The sequence below is a fragment of the Polypterus senegalus genome, chromosome 10, assembly GCF_016835505.1.
Source record: "Polypterus senegalus isolate Bchr_013 chromosome 10, ASM1683550v1, whole genome shotgun sequence".
Classification (NCBI taxonomy): Eukaryota; Metazoa; Chordata; class Cladistia; order Polypteriformes; family Polypteridae; genus Polypterus; species Polypterus senegalus.
This window is the reverse complement of record NC_053163.1, coordinates 14,983,130-15,010,177: the sequence shown is the minus strand read 5'-3', so window position 1 is coordinate 15,010,177 and position 27,048 is coordinate 14,983,130. Positions and strand designations below refer to the sequence as shown.

The 27,048-nt window shown below is 42.0% G+C and overlaps 1 protein-coding gene across 1 annotated transcript in view; it reads left to right on the top strand.

Moving 5' to 3' along the window:
* Nucleotides 1-27,048, top strand: part of cacng2a (calcium channel, voltage-dependent, gamma subunit 2a) — a 281,186-nt gene that overhangs the window by 179,870 nt on the left and 74,268 nt on the right. The window contains exon 2 of the mRNA XM_039765290.1: nucleotides 12,741-12,824. Within this exon, the coding sequence (XP_039621224.1) occupies nucleotides 12,741-12,824 (84 nt within the window). The remainder of the gene's footprint in view (nucleotides 1-12,740; nucleotides 12,825-27,048) is intronic.

The window sequence follows — 27,048 nt, the reverse complement described above, 5'->3', positions numbered from 1 at the left end:
AAATGTAAAATCTTTAAATGAAATAATATAGATATGTGGAAATCTTTAATCTGAAAATAACACAGATGGTAAAATTATTAAATTGTAAATAATATAGACGTGAAAAAGCATTACATGGAAATAACATTGATACATAGACATTGAGAAGCTGGAAATAACGCACACACGTGCAATAATTCAATTGAGAATGATGCAGACATGAAAAGTCATTAAATGAAATAACATAGATATGTGGAAAATATGAAACTTAAAATAACACAGACATCTGAAAATCATTAAATTGAAGTAACATTGACATGTAGAAATAGTTAAATTAAAAATAACGCATACGTGTGGAATTGTTAAATTGAAAATAGCTCAGACAAGTAAAATCATTAAATTCAAAAATAGCACAGATACGGTCCATTGAAAATAACACGGAAATGATGAACATGGAAATAATATTGATCAATTAAAAATACCTCGGAAATGTAAAATCCGTAAATGAAGTAACATAGATATGTGGAAATCTTTAATCTATACTAATAAAAGGCAAAGCCCTCACTGACTGACTCACTCACTGACTGACTCGTCACTAATTCTCCAACTTCCCGAGTACGTAGAAGGCTGAAATTTGGCAGGTTCATTCCTTACAGCTTACTTACAAAAGTTGGCCAGGTTTCATTTCAAAATTCTGCACGTAATGGTCATAACTGGAACCTATTTTTTCGTCCATATACTATAATTGACTTCTGCTCGATGCCCGTGGGAGGCGTAACAATTTACTGCCTGCCCATATAAGGCCGTCCATCAGCGGCAATCCAATAGAAACACTGCCGCTAAATATTCACGGGTGAACGACTGTGCTTATGCAGAGGAAGATGAGATGGTCAAGGTGGTGTTTGGCACAAACTCAGTGAAACTGTGAGAGAAACTTTTAAGTGCCAGGTCTTAGCTAACATAATACAGCCGTGGACATCGCACGAGATGGCACCAGCATAGCTGGGAAACTTTGATGCATGTACACCGAGCGGCTCAAGTGAACTGATGCAGTGCACAGACAAAAAGCAACAGTTCCAAAGAGTGCTGAACAAAAACCGAATTACACAATTGAGAAGGCAGTCTGATACATACAAGCATATTCATAAGTGCAGCTACTGCGGAAACAAAGCACACGGTGGAAAAAGTCAATGTCCTGCTAAAGGAAGACAGTGTAAAAAACAACCCGTGCATGCAGTGTGTCACATCTCAGATAAAGAAGAAGACGAGCTGTTTATTGATGCAGTAAGAAACGAATCGATGAAAGAAACCTGTCATCTTTACAACGATTGACAAACACGGAATATAACTTGAACACAACACATCGTACAAATACGACCCTGATTGAAAGAAATAATGATAATCAAATCCTTGATAACCGCAACACTCATAACACTCACAAAACAATTACTGTATATTGACAATCATGTTACGTTATTTTTAAAATGTTTCCTTTTCTTTTTCATTACTTCTTTAACACACTACTTCTCCGCTGCGAAGTGCGGATATTATGCTAGTCTAAAAATAACACAGACATGAAAAGTTGTCAAATTTACTATAACATGCAGAAATTGTCAAATTGAAAATAAATGTGAACACGTATCATCTTTGAATTCAGAATGGCATCAAAGTGGAAATTGATCGATTGAAAATAAAAATGAAAAAAGGTGGAAATTGTTAAATTGAAAATCATGCAGAAAATTGAACTTTACACAGACATGCCCAAATCATTAAATTGAAAAGAAGAAAAATTACTGAGATGAAATTACCTAGACATGTAAATTGTGTTAAATTAATGCAGACACGTGAAATTGCCAAATTAAAAGTAACAGGGATTTGGAAATTGGTGCCTTTATGATAACGTAGGCACACGGGGAATCATTAAAAGGAAAATAACCTTGATGTGTGAAATTGTTAAACTAAAATGAAGGTTGACGCAGGAAATTTTTAATTTGAAAATACCGGACGTGTGGATTTTTTAAACTCGTAAATAATGCAAAAAGGGAATTTGGCAAATTGCCAATAACATTGAGATGTGGAAATTGTAAACAGAAAATAACACGGAAAACTGAAGTCGTTGGATTGAAAATAAAAGAAACACGTGGAAGTTGTTAAACTGAAAAATAACACCGACACGTGAAACTGTTAAACTAAAAATAATGCTGATACGTTAAATTGAAAAAATCGTAGACATTTGGGTTGAGTGCTGACTTTGAATTTGCTCGTCTTCTTTTGCTTCACTTGTGTTTAAAGTGAAGTAAATGGTTGTGTTTGTATGTTAATATTTGTTTGATTAGAAGAATACAATTGTATTATTTTGGTTTTCAGAAACAAAATTCAAAAAAGAAAATAACAGACAAATTTAAAATAATGCAGACAAGTAAAATCGTTAAATTGAAAATAACTCAGACGTGTAAGATCATTAAATCGAAACAGCATAGACCTGTGGAAATTGTTAAACTGAAAACAACACAGATGCATGAAATCATAACTTAGACAAGTGGAAATTGTTACATTGTGCGCTCAGGTTGGAAAGCACAGAACCTCGGCTTTCCTCCTGTGTGATCTTGAGAGACCTGCCAACTCTTGGAACACGAGAGAGGAGAAGTTGCTCCATTCGGAAGAAGGGCTGGTACAGAAAGGCATGAAAGGTTCAGTGTTGACTGACTTACTGAGCTAAGAGACTATTGATTGATTCGAGGTAATCTGCTGTCCTCCTCCTCCTCGCTTACAAATGACGCAGTATCCCACTCAGGAGAACAGGACCTCTTAAATACCTGAAAGTCTCCTCTCTTAACCCAACACTGTTTACAAGCAGTGCGACCTTTCAGATTCCAGAGGCTGCGCAGTGCAGTTTGAAAGTGCTGCTGCCAGGATATGACTGCTGGGGATGAGTGAGGAGCCAGCCACCAGGATGGTGATGCATCAAAATGTGAGATAACATCACACACATCAACGAGCCTTTGCCGCAGGCAGACCTCATTCAGAAGTCCACACATCTGCTGCTGAGGCAGACGCCAACGCCATAAGAACCAACACACCCAGAAGCATCACCCAGTGAGTGATCATCATCAGTTAAAACCATGAATGCGCCTGCCATGGATTTCAGCCTGAGCATCTTTTGACCTCCTAAAGCCACATGAATTAAAAATATATATATATATATATATATATATATATATATATAATAATAATAATAGTAATGGTGCTTTCTCCCAGCGGCCAGTGCTGCGGCACTTTAGGGGTTAAGGCAGCTGCTTGTGTCTTTCAGCTTGTTTGGTCATTAGTGATTCAACTCCCCGAGGCTCTCTGTTTGTGTATCAGCATTTGCATGTGTGTGTGCCGAGCGAGCCAGCGAGCGAGTGAGTGAGTGAACGTGTGGGCCCCTCGCTGTCAAGAAGCAACCCTTATCTGCAAAGCCAAAATCATCAATTACACGGCCCCTCTTTAATTGCACTTGGGCGTGAAGAGGGAGGGCAATTAGTGCATCCTCTAACGAAGCGTAAACATAGGGCATTTATCTCCTGCGCCCTTCTCTCCGTTGTGTGCGCGTGCGTGTGTGTGTGTGTGTATGTATGCGTGTGTGAGCGCTCATCCCCTTGTCACACACCTCTCTCTGACCCCCCCGCCCCCTACAGCTCTCTCTGCAGTGCAGGCGCAACAAATCAATGGCAGACTTTCCATTTACATGATGCCAGCTGGGCAGACTACAGGTGCACTTAAACTGACGCATCTGTCTGCTTATCCGTCTGTCTGCACTTCAGCTGGCCATCGCTGGACTGGAGCTCATTTTGCAAATCTGACAATTGGATAACATTATTAATTCATCTGACTGGTTATTGTATATTGTCTGTCTACAGTATTCATTTAAAAAATGCATCATTTGGCGCCTTTTATAAGACAGAGGCATTATATCTACAATATAATGGCAATTCTTCATCTATCTACCTATCATGAGCCTTAGATAAAAAGCACTGTTTGAGATTGATTTATCTAGACACCATACAAAATACATGGAAACAAAAGGCAAAGTAAAATATAAGTAGAATCTATCTATATTTAGCCTTAAATAATTTAAGGCATGATAAGACTGATCTATCAAGGCACCATATACAGTACAAGATGGATGCATAAGGACATGTAAAAGACAGGCAGAATCTGTCTATCTTGAGCCTTAAATAATGAAAGGCACAGTCTATCTGTTACCCTGCAAACTATAGGAACATTTCTATCTATCTATCTATCTATCTATCTATCTATCTATCTATCTATCTATCTATCTATCTATCTATCTATCTATCTATCTATCTATCTATCTATCTATCTTATCCTACCGACTATACTAAAATCTATCTATCTATCTATCTATCTATCTATCTATCTATCTATCTATCTTATCCTACCAACTATACTAAAATTAATCTATCTATTTATATCTATCAAGACCTGTTGCTTCATGATTGTTTTCCTCCATCTACCTTTCGCAATTTCTTTAAAGCATACAGTGTTTTTCCTACACATGTTTTACTACAATCTATCTATTGTAATAAGCAAGAATTTCAAACGTTTCGGCCAACCTTGGGCAAACCCCTTATAACTGAAAAATCTTTTTATACAAAGAAACACATGTAAGTTTCAAAAGTCTTCTTCAGACCGAAGTCTATCTGGCTGTCTATCTAACAGTTTGCAAGTGCTGCTGCCAGGATATGACTGCTGGGGATTAGTGAAGAGCCAGTCACCAGGATGGTGATGCATCACAATGTGAGATAACATCACACACACATCAGTGCTCCATGATTGTTGTCCTCCACCCACCTTTCATAATTTACAAATTTTACTGCCTATAACCTAAAAGCTGTTTCTCCTTCCATTTTCTCCTCCTTCTCCTCCTCCATCATGCCATCTTTGCTCTTAAAAGTGAAGGTGCCAAAGTGGCACTTCAGAAATACTGTATGTTATACTTGAGCCATTTTGCTTTCTTAATGAAATTAAGATCGAGAAAGATTCTTATATTTACTTCTGTAACAAGTTTCATAAATATCAGAGATAACAGATTAGTGAAGTACCCATGGGTTCCTGACTCTAAAAGGGCTCTTGCTTCAAACAGATAGCACAGGCTAAGTTCACTTCTTCTTCATCAGTTAGTATCCTCCTAGATATCTTACGGTACATTAAAGATTTCTATCTAGTTCCACATATTAGGAATCTTTTCAAAGCCCAAATGTCAGTTGTATATGCTGTGAACCGTTTCCAGAATGAAACATCTTTTTGTTCAGCCCATAATTTGATAAGGAACCACATAAGCCAATAAGTAACCATTTTCGGACCAGTATTTTAAAGAGTGTGATCAGTTCCCAATTATCCACCTGAGGCCTTCTGGACTGAAGTATGTGTCTGGCCTTGAGTTTGGACTCCAGCAGAGGTCAAGTCAGTCTTGGAGGCTTTCCTTTTCCAAGGCAGATCTTTTATGTTCCCCTTCTTGTATGATTGTAAGTCCATCTTTTATACAAAGGCAGAGAAAATGTGGCAGCCTGTCCTGTAGTGTATAATCCAAACTGCTATCCCGTCATTCTCCTTCTTTCATGATGTGTCTCCAGCCATGGCTGATCTTTGTCTCTCTAATCGTTTTTTTCATCTCCTGCTCTAATTATCTACTTATTAATTAGATTTCAGAACATCTCCCAGTCTATTTTTAAGCGTCCCATTTTCTGTGTCTAATTAATTCTCTATATATTGCCTGGCCTAGCAGATTCATGTAATTCATTAAGTCTTCCAGGGCAGCAACCTTCCTTACAGCCCCTCCGCCCTTCTAACTGTCTGTCTGTCCCCCTTGAGGTCCCCAGCTGTTTCTGTCTCATGAGGATTCATCTGTCCAGGCCTCGAACACCACGCCTCTTGGTCTGGTGAGGATGAGTGTGAACAATAAGTGAAAGTCCAGACATGTGAGAAAGTAAGTTGACCCGGAGGATAGGGTTGACGTTTTCAACATATCTGAACAGGCAAACAGTAGAATTTCATGCAAATGGTGCCTACAGATAAGGTTAATACACTTGAATAAAAACACAATCATTTATTTAACAGAAATATCAACAGGTGTAATGGTCTACTAGGGAAAAAAAAGTAAGTCCCTCAATTGTCTCAGAAGCTGGTGTTGCCCTTTTAAGAAGGAATGACTTCTTGTGGGCATTTTGTATACCTGCTCGCCGGTCTCTGACATCGACTATCTCTCCTCAGTGCAAGACATTGGTTGGTTTTCTTGCATGCGCTGCTGGTTTCAAATCCCCCCCTCCGCTACATTTCAATGGGATTCACATCAGGGCTTTGACCAGGCCAGGGGTCCTCAATCATGGTCCTGGAGAGCCGCAGTGGCTGCAGGTTTTTGCTCCAAACCAGTTGCTTAATAAAAAGCACTTATTGCTAAAGTAACACTTCTGCTTCACTTTAGTGATTTTCAGCCCTTATTGCTTAATTTTGTCTTAAACAGCTATTTTAATTGCTCCTTATTATCAATAACATGCAAATGACAAGAGAGAGCAGCATTTCTCCATTTAGCTTATTTACATTGACACCTGTGTGTATTTATCTGCACTATTGGGTTTAATTAAATACTTGGAAGAAAAATGAAGAGAAAAAAGTGAAGGACTGAGAATTACTCGTCCATTTTAGCCTTCAAATCATTTGCATGATAGAAAGGGAAAGAAAATCTAGGATATGAGAATGACCTGACATAGCAGAGTTAATTTAATTTCATAGCTTGTTAGTGCTTTATTGGCAAGAATTTGCTTTCTAATTAAGCAACCAGGTCAGAACAAAAACCTGCAGCCACTGCGGCTCTCCAGGACTGGGATTGAGGACCCCTGGACTAGGCCCATCCTTGACCCTCCATTTCTTCTTTTTGAGTCATTCCTTGGTAGGTTGGGATCATTGCTGTGTTGAACGGTTCATTTCCGGTTCAGCTTCAACATTCAGGCAGATGGACTCATGCTGTCCTCGAGCACACTTGGTGTTTTTGTCTTGGTTCTATAGAGTTCTCTATTACTCTTCTTTTCCTTCCTCCAAAAATTTGTGTGGGTCAGAGCTGAGATGTTGTTACTCCTTTATGCTTCCCCTTCACTATAAAAGTGCTTACAGATCCAGCAAAACAGAAATTTCACATACCAACTGTTTTGTCTTGGTAGAGTTCTCTATTACTCTTTTTTCCCCTTTTGTATTTTTTATTGTTTAGCCTTTGTCAAAACTTCTCAAATCCCATAGACTTACCACTGTTTTTAAGGTACTTTATAACTTCTCCCCACCTTCTCTTCTACATCTGTAACCTCAGGCGATTACATAGAGTAAAAGACGAGCAGGAGTTAAGTCACAACTTTAAATAATATATTATTGGTAATATTCATATAATAAGGGTGGCACGGTGGCGCAGTGGTAGCGCTGCTGCCTCACAGTTAGGAGACCTGGGTTCGCTTCCCAGGTCCTTCCTGCGTGGAGTTTGCATGTTCTCCCCGTGTCTGCGTGGGTTTCCTCCCACAATCCAATTGGTTCCTGCCTTGTGCCCTGTGTTGGCTGGGATTGGCTCCAGCAGACCCCCGTGACCCTGTATTCGGATTCAGCGGGTTAGAAAATGGATGGATGGATGGATGGATATTCATATAATAACAATAAGCAAAGTACAAGTGAATATTGGCAACCATACAACCTGAGAAATGCTGATGTGTAGTTTCAGGCGGCACACAGACTTGTTATTTACTTAAAATGTCTCAGGCTTTTTTAGTCAGCTTTCTTCAGGACAGGCCGCATGCCTGTCTCAGTATGGCCGCCGAGTTGTGCTTCTCAGTGTGGTCTTCTTTTTCAGTCCATGGTGTGTGAGATGCTTCTTCATCGTGATGGTGTGAGGGAGAGAGGGAGGGATAAAGCAAACAAATGTATAGATTCTCAGTCCAAACCCTACAGCCAGTAGGGCATTGTGGTATAAAATGGCCTCTGATTCAAAACCAAACAGCCAACCAATAGAATTCTGGTGCAACCCAGTGGGTTTCACACTTGCCCCCAATACCATTTGTTACCTGCTAGGTACAGTAGTTTGGCCTCCATGCTGTTGCGATAGTCCTGCAGAGAAGCACTTGCCAGTCTGGTTTTAGACAGTTCTCCCAGCTCAGCCATAAAATTCCTCACATAGTCCTAAAGACCCCATGGGGTGTTAAACATGAAAGCCTCTCAGCAATGAAACACTAATATTACATTGCTTTGTCTAAGTTACGAATAAAGATGTTGTAAGAAGGCGCTACCAACCCGACACAGATTTGATACGGGAGGCATGTATAAAAGTACAAAAGACTTTTATTTTCTTCAGCTGGAGGGCACGTCTTCCCTGTAATCCCTCCAGCCACAACACAGTCCCAAGCACAGTACAGTACAGTAGCACCAAGCACTTATCCTCCTCTTTTCCGCCACCAGTCCTACTCAGCAAGCTTTGTCCTTCTTCCACCCAACTCTGGCCCCTGAGTGGTGGTCGCTGGCTCCCTTTTATTGGGTACCCGGAACTGCTCCAGGTGATTGATTGGTGACATCCGCCTAAACTTCCGGGTAAGGCGAAACCAGTGCCCAAAAGGGGCCAGCAGCTCCTGCTGCAGTACCCCCTGGCAGCACCTGTGGAACACCACAGAGCAGCACAGAATTCCAACCCCCATGCAGCCTTGGGGGAGTCCAAGCCCAAGGAGGCTACCATCTAGCGTCCAGGGGGAGATACTGGGCTTCCCACCCTTGTCACCCTGGCAGATGTGGTGAAGGGGCATCCCGGGCAGGCATGGACCCTGGCCATCTGTCAAAATGTACCAAACATTTAACAACTTATATACCAAACTTCACACCACAACACTTTGTTAAGATGCAGAATTCATAGTGGGCTTGGTGACTGCAGGCCGCTCAGGCCTCGAGACAGCAAAGCAAGCCCAAACTAAACATTTCCTCCACCATACTTCACAGTTGGTATGAGGTTTTCCTCCTGAGAGGCTGTCTGAACATGTCTACCATTAATTGTGGCCAAATTCTGGCACTGTTCTCACCTTTGTGTTCCGCATTCGCTTGACTTCTACCTCCAGACCTCAGTATTTGGTAATATTCTCCACTTCCTTTGTTAGTAGACGAGCATCTCCTGGGATGACAGCACCAATGAGCAGGCAGGTCATCGTCTTTCTGTTGTGGAGCACAACATCTGGTCGATTGGCTGCCATTGCTCGATTGGTGTTGATAGCCACATGAAGGTAACATCACCAGCATCTGTGACACAATGTGACTTTTGCTCATACCAGACGTCAAGTACTTCATGGCCGAGTTCCCTGCACATTGACCAGTGCAGATCGCTGGCCACTTTCCTATTCCTGTGCAGATATTTGGTAGGCGCTAACACTGGGCAGCCAGCCATCATGTGATTTATGTCCTCTTTAAATTCATGGCACATTTTGCGCTTGCCATCAACATTGATCTTAAGGATGGCATTTCGATGGAGCCGAGCATCGAGGGGCTGGAAATATGAGACCCCACGTCTCTCCTCTGAGTCCTGAGCCTCACAGACATGCGCCAGAAGCCTCTTTATTTACATGCAGTTCTTCTGGTGGCATAAAGAATCCAGCAAGTAGTGACTTCTCCTTCAGTCTTGCTGCCTCCTTGTGCCATCGCGTGTGCTCTTTCAGGTGGGTCTTCAAGGGTACACATGTAGACTCTTGTCACCGGAGTTGTTCTCGGACCTCTTGTGCATCCACTGGTCATGAGCCTGACTTTGCCTGACGGGACGTAGCTGTTGAGTCTGATGATGGCAGAGTTGACAGCAGATGCCAGGCCTTGTCCATTGTCTTGTCTCCAGATAATTCAGGGTGATGGGGATGATGAAGATGATGGTGATGATCAACAGTTGGTAATGATTATTATTGCCACTACTGTTTATCAGTGTCACGAACCAAATTGAACTTAATATAAGAGATATATGTATCGTTATTATTCAACTATTCTGCCATTTTAGAAGCCACTTAAATGAAATTCAGGGTGGCAGGGATTATTGTTATTTCATTTATTCTGATTATTACAGTATGATTTCAGATCATAAAATCAGAAGTAAACCGGGTCTACATCACAGGTGACAAGGTCATTCAAAGTCAAAGGAAGTAAAAGTGAAATAACAATAGCAGTTCAATTAGACAGCCTGAGAGGGAAAAGCGGAATCAAGCCGTCGTGCCCCCTGCAGCCCCTCCTGCACCCTCTTCATTGTGCACACCTGATTCCACTCCATTTCTGATTGAGGGCAACACCCTCATTAACTCGGCAGCAGCCAATCAGATGGCCTCTCCGCGCGGCTCTGGCCCCCATAAGACGCACTGATTCCTGTCTGCAGCTGTTAAGGTTGTTCTCCCCCTCTCTGTGTCTTTCCATGAAACTGACCTTTTCTGATTAGGCTCTCATTCTCCATTCCATGGATGTGCGCGTGAGTGTGTGTGTGTGTGCTCTACTTTGTATTCCATGGACTCCCAGACAGCCAGCTCACTAAGCCATCTGGCTCGCTGAGTACGTTCCTGTGGAAGATGCCTCCGCCAGACTCCTCCACCCACCGCTTTGTCTTCTTGAATCCGTGGTGGGTTTTAATCACCTGGCTGGAGTCGGACTAGCCTGGCACTCTCTGCCGGTGTGGGGAGTGACGCCATGTTAATGAAACAAAAGCGCAGCTTTGTCTCCAGAAAAATCACAGAAAAATATTTACCAGGTATGTAGAGTCTTTAGAGGGTGGTGGGGGGTAGTTTGATAGTGAGGATCGATCAATCAGTCTTCATTTCTGTAACCCTTACTCGCCCTAAGTGGCGGCATAGGCAGTGGACCTTTCATCCATCCAATCTTCTATCTGTGTTAGCTTAATAATAATTATAATAACTGAAAACACACAGACCTCCAAGGTTACCCTAACCTAACTTCGAGATTAGGGCTAAGGTCTTGTCAATCTTCTTCTTCATATCGCAAAATTTGCTTCACCCTTAGCAGATGTCGCTGCTCTTCTTTTCCTCTCTCTGTCATGTCATCTTCTCCACCAGTTTGCCATAAGGATGACGTGACAGTTGTGAGAGATGGTACACTGAGTTCCTTACCTGCTGGGATGCCAGTATCACGGAAGAACAGGGGAAGGCAATGTATTCTGGTCCTTGACACACACACACGTTAGGAGGCAGCATCCCTGGGCTATGGTACTCCTGCGGATACCCAAGGGGCATCATGGGAATTGTAGCCCTTTGCGTCAGCGTTGTTGGATTCTGTGGATACCACCAGGGGCCACTGAAGGGACGTACCCAGAAATACTCACAAGGCACCAGCAGTTCTCTGAGGTTTTCCATAAGAGGAGCAGCCTGCTTCCATATGGAGAGCCAGAGTCAGGAGGAAGAAGACAAGACTTGTGTGCCAGAGAGATGGGAGGATTGCCGAGAGTGTGATTTATAGTCTGGAAAGGTGTGTATGTGTCAGAGTTTCACGCAATAAAAACCTTTGTCCTTACTGGTATGAAGTGCCAGTACACAAACATAAAGGGCAGAATGGGAAAGTACTGATATGGGGTACCGGCGAGTAGAGACCTAATTCAACCATTAGCTCTGACTACAATTTTTGTCATAAATCTTGGCTCTGGTTGCGTGAATGTCTGGTTTGTGATCCTCTCACTCCGCTCCTTGACCACATATCATCGCAGCGTTTCTCAGTATTTGCGACCCGAGTTTTCATAACAGTTTTAATCGTCCCCCACCTCAACATTTTTTTGAAAGGAGCCCACTAATACCAATTTGTTCTTTTTTAATTAATGCTATATCATAGATGCATATTTTATTATACCTACTTAACTTTTATCGACATTCATCTAACTCTATATTTATTTTTCTAGTATCAGAATGTAGTTTAAGTTCATTTGTTTTGGTTTCAATGGATGTATTTTTCGTATTTTTGATTCTTGTTTTCTTTTTTTCTCATCTTCGTGCCCCCCTTTTTGTTACTTCGTGCCCCCTTAGGGGGGGACGCCCCACAGTTTGAGAACCACTGTATTATTGTTTCACGTCTTGGGTTTATTCGTCTCTTACAACCTTGGCTTCTCCGACCTCGTTCTATCGCCCGATTCTAATTCCTCAAACAAACGGCCATTTCGGTACACCTATTGAGCATAAACAGTAAGTGAACCTCTTTTTGTATTTTTCTGGCCTTTTCCTCGCCTCTTTTTTTTTTTTATTAATATACAATTTTTTCCACCCCTAAAACAAACGACTCGGATGTCTTTGTATCCTAGCTGTTCCTCGAGTCGGTGCGATACAGTATCACATCATTAAACAAATGGAGGGCTCTCAAGTTGTAAAAGGGTCAGAGACAGTTATACTGATGGCCCGCCGCGGCTTCTTAAAGCAACTCAATCCATTTGCTTTCAGGGAAAAAGGAAAAAAAAAATAGAAATAAGGAAGATAAAAACGGGAGAGACTGATAAAAAATGCATAAGATATTAGATCTTCTGACAGGCTCAATCTTTCCGTCATTTGTAACTCTGGCCACTTAAGCAGCAGAGGTACAATTGGGTGAACGCTGACATTTCGGTTTGACCAGCAAACTGGGTAAAGGCTGGCATCAGCCTGGGCAGTTGCCGGGGGTTTGATGGGAGATTGGCGGGGGGTTTTCACGTTGAGATGTGTTTCTAATGCCCTTCTACTCCTCTCTTCTAGGGAACTTTAAAGGCCTGTGCAAACAGATAGACCACTTCCCTGAAGACACAGACTACGAAGCGGACACCGCTGAGTATTTCTTACGTAAGTAGAACCTGAAGGGGTGTCTTTGTGTGTGTGGGTGAAGGGGGGTCAGCGCCATTTTGGAAATAATTCTCAAATTCTTTTTTTGGTTGGTTCCCTACATGTGCAGGCCTCCGACCACAAGTAAACTGCATTGGTTGTGTTTTGTCCTACCATCTCTTATGGCACAACATGAAGGGTATAAGGGATTTTCATAATGGCCGTCAACTGGGGTGATTCATCTTAGAGCGATGTTTGTTCAATTTGCAGAACTGCTTATCATCCACCAGCTGCACTTTATCTATATACTAAAGAAAAGACACAAAGAATGGATTTGTTGGATTATCATGTTATTAATTTTGCACTTTCGGGAGTATGGATTCTGGTTAGTTCTCGATTGCTCATCCTGTGTGCGACTGAAGGTTACGAATCCTGGTTAGCGTGTATGTGGCAGAACACGTCATGAGACTTATTTTGTATAATTACTGATAACTATTATAACTTATTTAGTTTATTTATACATAGTCTTTAAGGAGTCACTTACCACATCCACCATAAGAGTATGAAAGGGGAGACCAGTAAGCAGCTAAAGCACCGTCACAGAGTACTACGTGGCTCATGTGCCTCACAGGACAGGAGAAGATGGCAGCGCATGCTGAAACAGTAAGATCAGTTTTATGGCACAAGTGAATGGTGATGGGCTCAGGTAAAACGGTTTACCTAATTCTTCTTACCAGATGGACGGAGAGAGACAAAGAGGGGGAGAGAGAGATAGCGAGTTGACCAGGTTTTGTTAGTTCGCCAAAGGGCAGTCGTGCGGGCATGGGAGAGTCCACTAATGTGCAGAGTCCTGGCTGGCAAGCGTTGCTCATTGTTGTTGACAAGACTTACATTGCTTACGCCAACTCCACCACAATACTAAAGGCGCACGGAGATTAGAAGGAGTCATCTTTTGTCGACTGGCGGTTGGAGTGAAGGATCTTTTGAGCAGTTGTAAGAGAAGAGGGGATTGTGGAGGGGCTGATTCGTTGAGAGAAACTGCTCATGATCCATCCATCCATCCATTATCCAACCCGCTATATCCTAACTACAGGGTCATGGGGGTCATCTGAAGCCAATCCCAGCCAGCACGGGAAACAAACCCGGGCAGGGCGCGCACACACACATCCACAAACACACTAGGGACAATTTAGGACCGCCAATGCACCTAACCTGCCAATGCATGTCTTTGGACTGTGGGAAGAAACCCACGCAGACACGGGGAGAACATGCAAACTCCACACAGGGAGGACCCGGGAAGCGAACCCAGGTCTTCTAACTGCGAGGCAGCAGTGCCACCGTGCCGCCCTCTGCTCATTATTTTTTAGAAATAATTTTTTTACCATGTGGTTCTTCTTTATCATCAGCAAAGTGTATTATAATAGATTTTAGCTTTCCCTTTTGAAGTTTGTTTAAATCCCCTGTAAGTATAGAAGAATTGATGTTTCATTCTTATCCTGTCTGTGTCTCGGTTTCCTCCAACGCTGATCCTCTCAGGTGTGAACCCAGAGGCAGTGAGTGTGTGCCAGGGTTTACCTGGCACCGTGTAGCACAGAGTATTCATCACCTCACTGCTGATGGACCGTCCTGGGCCTGTATGTTCGGGCTGAGGCCTAAAATCCATTGAGTGTTGTGAGATTTGGATCCTTCTAGTAAAATGTTGTTCATATTTTCTTGCTTTCTTTTGGCCTTATGCTCTGTTTATTTTTGATTCTGATTTTGGATTAGTTTGCCTTCTTTGCTAAACCCTATTGGATTATTTTTTGTTTTTACTTTTCACCAAACATGCCTGTTTTCTTCTACTTTTCAATTACTTAATAAACTCTTGAAACATAATGACATGTAGTATGCTGTTGTGCTTGAGACCCCGGGTTTCTGTTATCCCTCTACTGTATTTTTTTAGGGCATTTTTTGAATATTTTGTGATCTCTAAACTTTAAAAAGCCTGAGCCCCATTTTGTGCCTTTGCAGGCCAGAAGGCCTGTTTTTTTGAGTTTGGGGCTAGGTTGCCTGAATTGAAGCTTGCTTCTGGAACCCCGATATGTTAGTGTCCAGGTCTGACTTTTAATCATTTTTTGCTGGTTTTGTGTTTCTGAATTTGGAACAGGAAGTAGTCATCAGTCAAAGTCTATCTATCTACAGTGGTGTGAAAAACTATTTGCCCCCTTCCTGATTTCTTATTCTTTTGCATGTTTGTCACACAAAATGTTTCTGATCATCAAACACATTTAACCATTAGTCAAATATAACACAAGTAAACACAAAATGCAGTTTTTAAATGATGGTTTTATTATTTAGGGAGAAAAAATCCAAACCTACATGGCCCTGTGTGAAAAAGTAATTGCCCCCTTGTTAAAAAATAACCTAACTGTGGTGTATCACACCTGAGTTCAATTTCCATAGCCACCCCCAGGCCTGATTACTGCCACACCTGTTTCAATCAAGAAATCACTTCAATAGGAGCTGCCTGACACAGAGAAGTAGACCAAAAGCACCTCAAAAGCTAGACATCATGCCAAGATCCAAAGAAATTCAGGAACAAATGAGAGCAGACGTAATTGAGATCTATCAGTCTGGTAAAGGTTATAAAGCCATTTCTAAAGCTTTGGGACTCCAGCGAACCACAGTGAGAGCCATTATCCACAAATGGCAAAAACATGGAACAGTGGTGAACCTTCCCAGGAGTGGCCGGCCGACCAAAATTACCCCAAGAGCAGAGACGACTCATCCGAGAGGTCACAAAAGACCCCAGAACAACGTCTAAAGAACTGCAGGCCTCACTTGCCTCAGTTAAGGTCAGTGTTCACGACTCCACCATAAGAAAGAGACTGGGCAAAAACGGCCTGCAGGGCAATGAGTCTTTTACAGCGCTCTGGAGGAATTTTGGCCCACTCATCTTTGCAGAAGAAATCAGGAAGGAGGCAAATAGATAGATAGATAGAGTGGTGTGAAAAACTATCTATCTATCTATCTATCCTGCCTACTATACTAAAATTTATAGCTAGCTAATTTAAGTTACATTATAGGTGGCCTGTACAAGCTAAAGTTTGAGGTCAGGTTGCCTGGGGTGAGGCCTGTCTTTAGGCTCCAGAAGACTCTTGGCTGGGTTTGTGTGTCTTCTGCTATTTTGAGAGCACACAATCTTAACATAGAGTGCTTTCCTTGATAGACTGTGGCTCCATAAGGTGTTATGGTATCAGAAGTACTCCCGTGTCCAACATAAAAGGATGCCGTTCAGACTCCTCCAGGCGAGTCAGAGTCAGGAGGCAGAAGGCAACACTCACCTGGAGGAAAGGAAGGAGGTAAAGGAATATTTTATAATCGGTGGTTATAAAAGTGGATCTTGTTCATATATAAAGGTGCCGGCACAGCAATAAACAACAAATACACATCAATCCAGACGTCCTAACCATAACCGAATTAACCTTTCCCTTGCTAATATAAAACATTTTTCTAAAGACGTAAACCCCACCATCTTAAATAATGTGTACACAGTGAAGTCATACACGATGCCAGTGTCCATTCAGGTGGCTGGCAGTGAGTGTCACTACAAGCAACATAATGACAAAGCCCATGTAAAAACAATCCACAATGGTACAAAAAATTTGTCACAAAAATAACATGAAATACAAAACAATAGTAACACAAAATAAAAATGGAAGGACTGTAACTACTGGCAAGTCCTTCAGGGTCACACCATAGCCCCTTTTTTAGATCCTGGCCATAATGTTGTGAAGAACTGATCAATCCAAAAGAATAATCCTTATTAACTTTCATTTGAAAGTGCAAGTCCCAAATGATGGGCATCGTCCTAGCTGAACAACGAGGTAATTAATTCAATTTATTCTTGCATGACTCTCTTCACTGATTTCAGGCTTGGAGTGTTTACCCATATTTGCAGCTGTATTGCGATAACAATGAATTAGTAAAACACACTTATTTACTTACGCAAACATATTAACGCACACAATTACAAGTGAATGTCAGTTCTGAGACTATGAAATACAAAGTCAAAGTCGCTCAAACTCTCAACAATCAAAACTGTTGTGAAGTAAAAGCAGAAAGGGGAAACCAGCAAAACCCTGACCCAAAGGATGAAGGAGGAAATTGAAAGCATGAAATACCAAAAACCGAAAATAATCCAAAAAATGAAGACGGAAAACACAAAATTCAGAACAAAGCCCAAAAAGTACCTGTTATGATTCTGTTTTATATAGAGCATTTTTGTTTGCTCTATTATATATACATACAGTGTATATATATATATATATATATATATATTGAGCTCGAAGATAGTCACAAATACCAAAATAAAGGTTTGGGGACCGTCCCGTATGTTGTCGTACAGACAATATTGAAAAAATGCAATGATTCAAAGTCCTGAAAGTACAATAAACAACTTTACTGAAACAAAATGGTGGTTATATAGTAAAGCAAAACAGGTGACAGGAAATGGTTGGCAAATGGTGATGTGGCAGCAGGAACCGGAAACAACATCATACTGAGGAGCCGGAAGTGAGGTGTTTTGTGGGTGCCGGAAGTGACGTCATCAATGTTGGCCGGAAGTGACGTCGTCGTGGCCATTTTGAAACCCAGAAGTTGTGGGATTATTTTTCTTCTTGTTTTCTGTTGGCAAAAGAGAGTTTAGGTAAGCAGCACCTGACAACCCCTTATCTCGCGATGTTTTACTCACCTTTAGGCTCTTTGACTGCCTCCTAATCGTACATGTGTGACAATATATATATATATATAGATATATATATAAGTACACATATATTGCTCTTTTTATATACCTTAAGGAATTTGAAAACAATACTTAAAATTTAACATTTCAAAACGGAAAGTTTTGAAAACACATATTCTAGTCACATGCTTATTACTTGTTCCTTTCTTGACTGGATCCTGCACATTACCTCCAGTGTCGCCAGGTCTGTGTCTTTCTTGCCCTAATTTCAATCAGTGCCCACGCAAATAAAATGAACTTTCACAAATTCTCGATTTTTGGGCTTCTTCTGTGTCCTACGCTGTGGTCTGCAGATGGTATAACTGGAGGAAAAGGCAGAAAAGTCATTAGGAGGTTTAAAGATGTCCATCCTCTCCATCTCGGTCTGCTACCACTGAGGCTCTGACTGCCATTGTGCCCGTCATAACCCTACTTGGAACTGCGTGTGCCTTCATTAGCAGTTACTGACAGTTCTGCTCAAGACCACCAACCTCGGCATTTCTATTTCATTAAGATGAGCCAAGGCAGCCTCACCTGGAGATGGGCATCATGTCCTCTTTTATGTGGCCATATGGTCTCCCAGTGCCAAGAGTTCTGTCGTGTATCACCATTCGACATTGGGCACTAATTTAATTATAAAATGTTTTTGAACAGTCGCCTCAAGGAAGGCAGATTTGTTTGAGGTCTGTCAGCACACGTAAAGATGGGAAAGGCAAAAGTGGTATCAGGATTACAAAATCAGAACAGAGGGTCTGTGGCCCCCAACCAAACCAAACCAAGCCCCCCTCACCGCCACCTCAGCAGCGTTTCTCACAACCACAAAATAAAAGAAGGCAACTTCTCAGCACAGCATCTCTCCAAATGGTCCTCTTCCCATCTTCTCCTTGCTGCTTCATTTCAACCAACAACTGTCCCTTAGGAGGGCTGCCGGAATCATTGACAAGACCCATCAAATGCTGACAGCCCTTCCGCATGCTCAGAGAATCTTAGCAGCCTTTGATAGAGACTTGTTTTGGTTTCAATGGAGGAAGAAAAATGAAATTAATTCAGGGTTTACTCAAAGTTGTAAATGTGTCATACATCTGAAGTATGAAGGAGATGGAAAAATAAGACATTCGCTAAAGGAGATGAGGGGATGGCAGCCATCCCACAGATTGTGGGTAGAGTCGGTGGTCCAGGTGCTCAGCAGTGATCACGTAGTAGGTGCCAAGGTGGATGGATAGGCATCCTGGTCAGGCTGATTGATGGTGACTTTCCTGGCCAGGAAGCCATAGTGGATGGACAAGTAGAGATTGTCTATCCAAAACAATTCCTCCCCCTCTACAATAGGTGGCAGTGCTGCACCTCTCATAGGGATCCATGGGATTCGTAGTCCTCAGGGACAACCCTGTTAGGGTCCTTAGGTGCTGCCAGAGGGTGCTGCAGGGTAAAGAACTCCGTGTTTTGTGGGACTTCCCCAGGACCCAGAAGTGGTTATGGCACATAAAGTACTCCCAGGTCCAACATAAAAGGAAGCCGTTCAGACTCCTCCAGCTGAGTCAGAGTCAGGAGGCAGAAGGCAACGCTCACCTGGGGGAAAGGAAGGAAGGAATGGAACATTTTATAATCGGTGGCCATAAAAGTGGATCTTCATGTGAAAAGGTGCCGTGTTAATAAGAGAAACTGTTAATTTGAATTGGGGACTGTGTCGGGTGTGTCAGTGTGTGGGGTATGGCACCTCTCTACAGGTTACAACATTCACTGGAGGATTAGGACCATCTTCTTCTGTCTTATATATCACCTTTTTCATTCATCAGGGTGTTGTTTGGTCCATCTAAAGTGCAGCTGTTAATACAGTAAGTGTAGAGCTAGACATGTTCAAAGGGAGATGATTAGCATGGCCACACATGTTAACAGCCACATGAGTTAATTAGCAAAAGGGAGCCACCTGAGTAACGTAGAGGGGTATTGGGAAGAAAGACCATCGACCGATGTAGAGATTGGGAAAGAAAAGGAGAAAGACATTGGGGCAAAAGTATTGACGGTGCAGAGTAACTGAAAAGTGAAGGAGATCGATGATGAAGGGGCCAAACAGTTTGTGTTTCCTTTAGTAATGGCGTACCAGTGGTGATGGCAGGCTGGAGCACTCAAAGCAAATACCAAGGAGGGCAGTTTGGAGTGGGAGCTCAGGAGTCTGGGATCAATGGTGCAGTTCAGTCGTGAGGCGAGAGGACACCAGAGGGGACCAGCAGACGTGTACATTTGGAAGAAATGAGGCGAGATGAAGGAGTGAATGAGTGAACAGAAAGTCGCTAGTCAGTGTATTCGTCACGTGGTGGGAGATGGTTGTGACGTGATTCCATCCAGAGTTTGAGTGTCTATGGGAATTGCTTGGAATATTGCTGCTCTGAGAAAGAACTGCTGGTTTGAAGTGCTTTGTAATTGATTTTACATCTGTAACTCGCATAACTTTGGTTTTAGAAATAACTTTATTATTATTATTATTACATACATTTTCCTTCACCTTACATCCTTTTGACTGTCCTAGTCCATTCTCCGTCACAATTTATGACAAGCATTCTAGAGCAGCGGTCCTCAACCACTGGGTGACAATCCGCTTTAGAGCTTCGGGCTGCCAGCGGTGGGTTGCGAGTTGCTAGTGTTTACAATGGTAGTGGGTGGCTGTGAGTCACGAAGTGGGTTGTGAGTGGGACTTGAGAGGGTTAGTGCTCTGATGACAGTGCTCCTTCTCTTCCATCTCAGATGACCGGGCTCAGTACACCCACCCCAGTACCGCTTGCATGGGGCTGTGAAGACACTTAAAAGGGAAAAAGTAGGTCACAACACCAGAAAGGTGACAAGTTATCTAATCCTGTCTACTATACTAAAATTAATTATCTGTCTATCTTATCCTGCTTACTAAAATTACTATCTATCTATCTATCTATCTATAGTATCCTGCCTACTATACTAAAATTAATATCTATCTATCTATCTATCCTGCCTACTGTACTAAAATTAATTATCTGTCTATCTTATCCTGCTTACTAAAATTAATATCTATCTATCTATCTATCTATCTATCTATCTATCTATCCTGCCTACTACACCAAACGCTTCAAACCTTTCCTGTACGGACCTCGCGGTTCAGAAAGAGTTTCATCCCAAGAGCTCTAAACACACTCAATCAGTCCATCAATTGCTCCTTGTAGAACTGTTAGTACTTTTAAGTACAGTCACCTCACTGTAAACGTGCACTACAGTCATAAAATTGCACAATCTGAGCCACTTTATAAAGCGTGTATTTACATATGACGACGATATCATTTTATAAAGATGAAATGCAGCAAAATATGTTTATTATATTATACAGATAAAACTTTAACTTCATTTAAATAATCTATATTGTTAATAATTAAAGGACATGGTGTTGCTATGCTAGCAAAGATCTGGCGCTCCACTCACAATTGTTCCTGCCTCGCTCTGTATGCTTCACTGGGACTGGCATGAAGGATAGAATAATTAAACATGTACTACAAAGATATTTCAATGTTCCTTTAAAGTTTTGAAGAATCAACGTTATAAGCTTACAGATGGCTTAACATCTATTACAAAGCTGATTGTGTGTTGAATGGGTATTTGGAGAAAGAAAAGTAAGGACAGGAATTGGAGGTTAGTATATTTGAAAGAGACAGTACTGCAGGGGTGGCCTTAGGCATGTGCAAACTGTACACCTGCACAAGGCCGCCAAGCCAGTATATATTGAATATAGATAGATAGATAGATGAAAGGCACTATATAATAGATAGATAGATAGATAGATAGATAGATAGATAGATAGATAGATAGATAGATAGATAGATAGAAAACAGAAAGAGAAAATAACAACACAGCTAAAAGCGCAGCAGCAGATTTCGGCAAAAGTTAAACGCTTGTGTCATGAGCATGAGGCGGCTATGCAGTGTCTGCAACGGACATGGCCATCCGCCGTGCATAAGATGCCATATTGACATTGGTGGGCGAAGGGGCAAACCAATTCTTTCTCTGCCCAATGGCCGCCACGATCCTAGAGATGTCCCTGAGTACTGCTGCAATAAATTATTTCATTGAAGGTCGCACGCAATCACTGCACCACTGTGAAAACCATGTTTAATAATGTGCTTTAACTCCTATCATCATGAAAATATCACGTATACATCTCAGTATTTTAGTTATTCAGAGAGCTGTAATATCACAAATGTAATGGACTCTGTGTCCAGTTGGAGGAAGAGAGCCAGTTTAAGAAGCAAGTAGTGATTCACACACATAGATCACATACGAGTAGAAGATCAAATACAAAACAAAGCATTTAACGTGCTACTTTAATTACGATGTGATTTGAGAAACTGGTTAATTAAACGATTTTAAGATGAAGTTTATGATGTTCTACTTTAATGACAAAATAAACTACGTGATTAAAGTGGAAATTTCGAGATTGAAGTTGACATTTCCTGCTTTTTTCCTACTGTGTGCCTTTTTTTTTCTCTGTACCCTAATAAACTTTCATATGACACTCAAACGGTGGGCTACGTCTCGCCTTTTCACGGCGACTTTGATATGTGACAACTTCTTTTTTATTTTGGCACTGTGTGACTTTGTGAATGTGAGCTTTCAAGTTTCTCCGACACGCTATGTCGCTCGATCAACTTCCTTTTGTTGATTATTTGAACAATTAGTATGTTTTTCCTTTGCCTCCACTTGGTATTCGCTGAAATTCTTATATTTTCCCCGTGCTTTTCCCATTGTCTTTTCACAGAAGGCTGCACTTAAGGGCGATTTACATTGATTTGCATATTCAAAGAGGCGTAATTCTGGGAGGAGTTGGGGCGGGACATAAGGCACCTTGCACGAGCGTTACTTTTCACGCTGACCGGGATTTATGTAGCGGAACAACGTGGAAGTTGGAGTACGCACAGATTCCTGCATTTGAATTCTTCTGTGCGTAAGCACATTTCGGCTTTTGTGCTTACGTCATGTTATAGTGCGAGTTCTACACACGGCGTTATACATGAGGCCCCTGAAGTGCAGATTGATAAAACACAGGCAGGTCAGACCTAACAAGGTTGGCAGAGTATAAGAAAAAATAATGTTCAGCAAAAGTTAAGTCTCTTACCCAACAAAATAAGGAAGAGACCTGCTGTCTCCACGGCAGGTGCTTGGGGCCGTATAAGAGCCGATGTAATGCCTGCAACCTAAAGGCCTCCATCCTGCTCAACAAGTCAATGAGTCCCTTCTTCTACAGGCAAATACAGGATACTTTGCCTTACCCAATGTAGCCCATCCTAAAAGAAATCTAAAATAATGCCCTGGATGGTTCTGTTGACAGATATTGGGGAGTCAACACATTGCAACTTATGCCAGAACATGGAGGCTATCAAGTTATTAATAATTAGAACCCTGCCGCGACAGGAGATCTCCTTTTGGAGGTATTCCCATTTGTTCAGTCTGGTTTGAACTTTTTCCGCCCAGTCTGCCCAGTTTTCCTCAGCTATACCTCCCTGTGCTAAAAACACCCCTAGGTATCTGAAAACTCTCCTGTTCCACTTGAGAACACCAGGCAGACCCGGTGGCTCCCCATCCCTCCAGTTACCAACTAAAAATGTGTTACTTTTATCCTAGTTAATTTTTGCAGATGACAGTTTCTTAAATTCATCCAGGCAATAGATAGATAGATAGATAGATAGATAGATAGATAGATAGATAGATAGATAGATAGATAGATAGATAGATAGATAGATATTAATTCTAGTATAGTAGGCAGGATAAGATAGATAGATAGATAGATAGATAGATAGATAGATAGATAGATAGATAGATAGATAAAATGACCTTTATTATGAACATTAACAATATACACAGTCATAAGATAAACAGCCCCAATATTCAAGATAAACAAAAAGTAAATATCAGACAACTACCACTACTCCCCCTTTACACTCCTCCTACTCCGCACATTAATAAGAAAATCAAAACAATTGACAGTTCATTATGATACAAAGACCACCACTGCCCCCCCTTTACACTCCTCCTACTCCGCACATAAATAATATAAAAATAAATTAACAATTCATTTTAATACAAATACTACCACTGCCCCCCCTTTACACTCCTCCTACTCCGCACATTAATAAAAAATTGACAGTTCACTATGATACAAAGACCACCACTGATCCCCCTTTACACTCCTCCTACTCCGCACATTAATTAAAGCATATTGTTGAAGCCCACCAATGCTTTTCATTCCCAGTTGATCACCAGTTCGCCCCTCCACAGCACACAGTACCTGTCGTGTCCCCCACATGTCGCTGAACATTTCTAAATTGTTTGTTAGTTTATGGTACATGAATTGAGTTTTAGTCGACTTTTAATTAAAACTTTGAACAGCAGCAGAGCGTCGGTCCCCATGAGGTTTTCTCTTTATTCCTCCTTGTTTTAGGATTGCCAACTTGGCCTGTCCTAAGAGGAAATTCCCAAGAACAGACTTATTCCTATTTTTTTGATTATAGTTAATACCAAAGATAAAGTTAATTTTTGAGAGACCAAAACCACTAAGAATTAAATCCAAGAAAATAAACAAAGGCCTCAGCCGTTCACAGTGAATGAACATATGAAAGATGGTCTCCCTTGTGTCACAGAACGGGCACTGGTCAGTCTCTGAAGCGTTAATTATATTCAGAAATGAGTTTGTGGCCAAGGCCGAGTGCATTATCCTCCACTGCAGATCCCCAAGTCTTTTCTGTAACGGGAGTTTATAAAAAGCTCTCCATGAAGGTGTTATGTTCTCTGAGACCTGCAGTTCTTTCCTCCACAAAGTATCTGGCAACCCTTTCAGTTGGTTATAAAATGTCACTTTGACACACAGTTTATAAAGTTCTTTTTTGTTAAACAGTTCAAAGTCTTTCTCGACCAGAGTCCCAAATCTGAGAAGGTGTCCAGGTCTGTCAGTGTGGTCAGTGACGTGTGGTCTTACAATGATGGTGGGTGATGTCATCTCTGCTTCTGGTGTCCCTCACCTGTGAAGTACTCGTCACACAGTGAACTCGCTCCTGACCTCCGCAGTGCTGTTTGTACTTGACTAAGAAAAATGTCAACCAAGCGTACTGATCTGATCCCCAGGACTGTCGCTAGGTGGGCAGGGGTGTGCCAGCACCTCATATTTGTATTAAATAAATGTCTTATTTTTAAAATTCTTTTGTTTAAAAGAATTGATACGAATGAGTCAGAAAATAATAACGAACAATCTAAAAGAGGATTCCAGACTAAAGGTTCTTCCAAGAACCAAAAATACTTTCCAGATTTAGCCTGGTCCTTCTGAACTTTCTGTGCCAAACCTGAAGTGCAGATTTATAAAATTCGGCAGGTCAGACCCAACAACGTTGGCAGAATGTAATAAAAATAATGTTCAGCAAAATTTAAATTCCTTACCCCACGAAATAAGGTAAAGGCCAGCTGTCTCCATGGTAGGTGCTCAGGGCCGTATAAGAGCCGATGTAATGCCTGTAACCTAAAGGCCTCCATCTTGCTCACCAAGTCAATGAGTCCCTGACCGCCCTCTTCTACAGGCAGATACAGGACACTGCGCTTTACCCAATGCAGGCCATCCCAAAAGAAATCTAAAAGTATTGCCTGGATGTTCTTGATGACCGATATTGGAGGGTCTATACACTGTAACTTATGCCAGAACATGGAGGCTATTAAGTTATTAATAATGAGGACCCTGCCTCGACAGGAGATCTCCTTTTGAAGATACTTCCATTTCTTCAGTCTGGCTTGAACTTTTTCCGCCCAGTCTGCCCAGTTTTCTTCAGCTACTCCTCCTTGTCCTAAAACACCCCAGGTATCTGAAGACTCTTCTGTTCCACTTAAGGCCACCAGGTAGGCCCGGTGGGTCTCCATCCCTCCAGTTGCCAATTAAAAATGCGGTACTTTTGTCCCAGTTAATTTTTGCCGATGACAGTTTTTCAAATTCATCCAGGCAATGTTTCAGCTCCGTGATGTCTCCAGGATGACAGATGAACACGGTTAAATCATCAGCATACGCGACCACCTTGAGCTGTAAATTCGGGCACTGAGGGATGTTCAGACCTTGAAGGCGGATGCGAATTTGTTGTAGTAGCGGCTCGATGGAGAGCGAGAAGAGCATACCGGACAGAGAGCAACCCTGACGTATCCCTCTGGTGACCTTGAACGGGGCGGTTAGTGTTCCATTGAGTTTCACGACACTAAAAACGTTGTGATATAAAAGTCCAATGTGTTTAATGAATGAAGGTCCAAAGCCAAAGGCCTTCAGCACTGCTAAAAGGTAATTGTGGTCCACCCTGTCAAACGCCTTCTCCTGATCCAGTGATAAAAGACCAGCATCAAACCCAAAGAGCCTGGCAGCATCAATCACATCCCGAACCAGGAAGATGTTGTCCAGAATACACCTGCTGGGGACACAGTATGTCTGCTCGGGGTTCACGATACTCGCCATGACTCTTCCTAACCGGTTAGCCAGGGCCTTGGAGAAGATTTTGTAATCCGCACACAGCAGGCTTACTGGGCGCCAGTTCTTTAGCTCCGTGAGGTCTCCTTTCTTTGGGAGTAGTGTGATAACCGCCCTGCGACAGGAAAGGGGCAGTTCACCCACTCGCAGACTTTCACAGAAAACCTCTGCCAGATCAGCGCCAAGGTGACACCAAAAAGCTTTAAAAAACTCAACAGGCAAACCGTCAATTCCTGGGGACTTCCCAATGTTCAGCCCATTCAACGCTGTGGTCAACTCATCTAGAGAGATCGTAGTTTCCATGAAGTCTTTCTCTCCATCTAGAACCTGAGGTAAGTCCTGGAGAAAAACTGACGACTCTAAATGTACCTCTTCAATGTCTGCAGAAAACAGTCGCTGGTAAAATTGGTGTGCCCAGGATCGAAGGGCTTCAGGCTCCAGCAGGTCTTGACCTTTGTCATTTTTTAAACAGTTGATGGTCTTACTTTGGCCAATTGTTTTTTCCAGTTTAAAAAAAAATTGCGTAGGAGCGTCCATCTGGGTGAGCGACTGCATTCTCGAGCGGACGAGTGCGCCGTTGACTCTCTTGTCTATAAGGTCCATCAATAATTGTTTCTTAGTTTTGAGGGACTCAAAAATGCTGCCGTCAAAGTTATTACATAAAACTGAATGAAGTTCCTCAATATCCTTCTCCAGTTCAGAAATGGCCGCATTCACATCCCTGGTGGTGTGCTCGGTGTATTGTTGGCACAATACGCGTATCTCAGTTTTTGAGCAATCCCACCATTGCCTCAGTGAAGAGAAGGTCTTCTTTTTGTATCTCCATTGTGTCCAGAAGTATTTGAAACAGTTGATGAAGTGGGGGTCTTTCAGTAGATTATTATTAAAGTGCCAGTAGGATTTAACAGAAGGAGCAGAGAGAAAAGAGATTTGAAGGGAAACAAGACAGTGATCAGATAAACTAGTTGGAAGAATGGAGC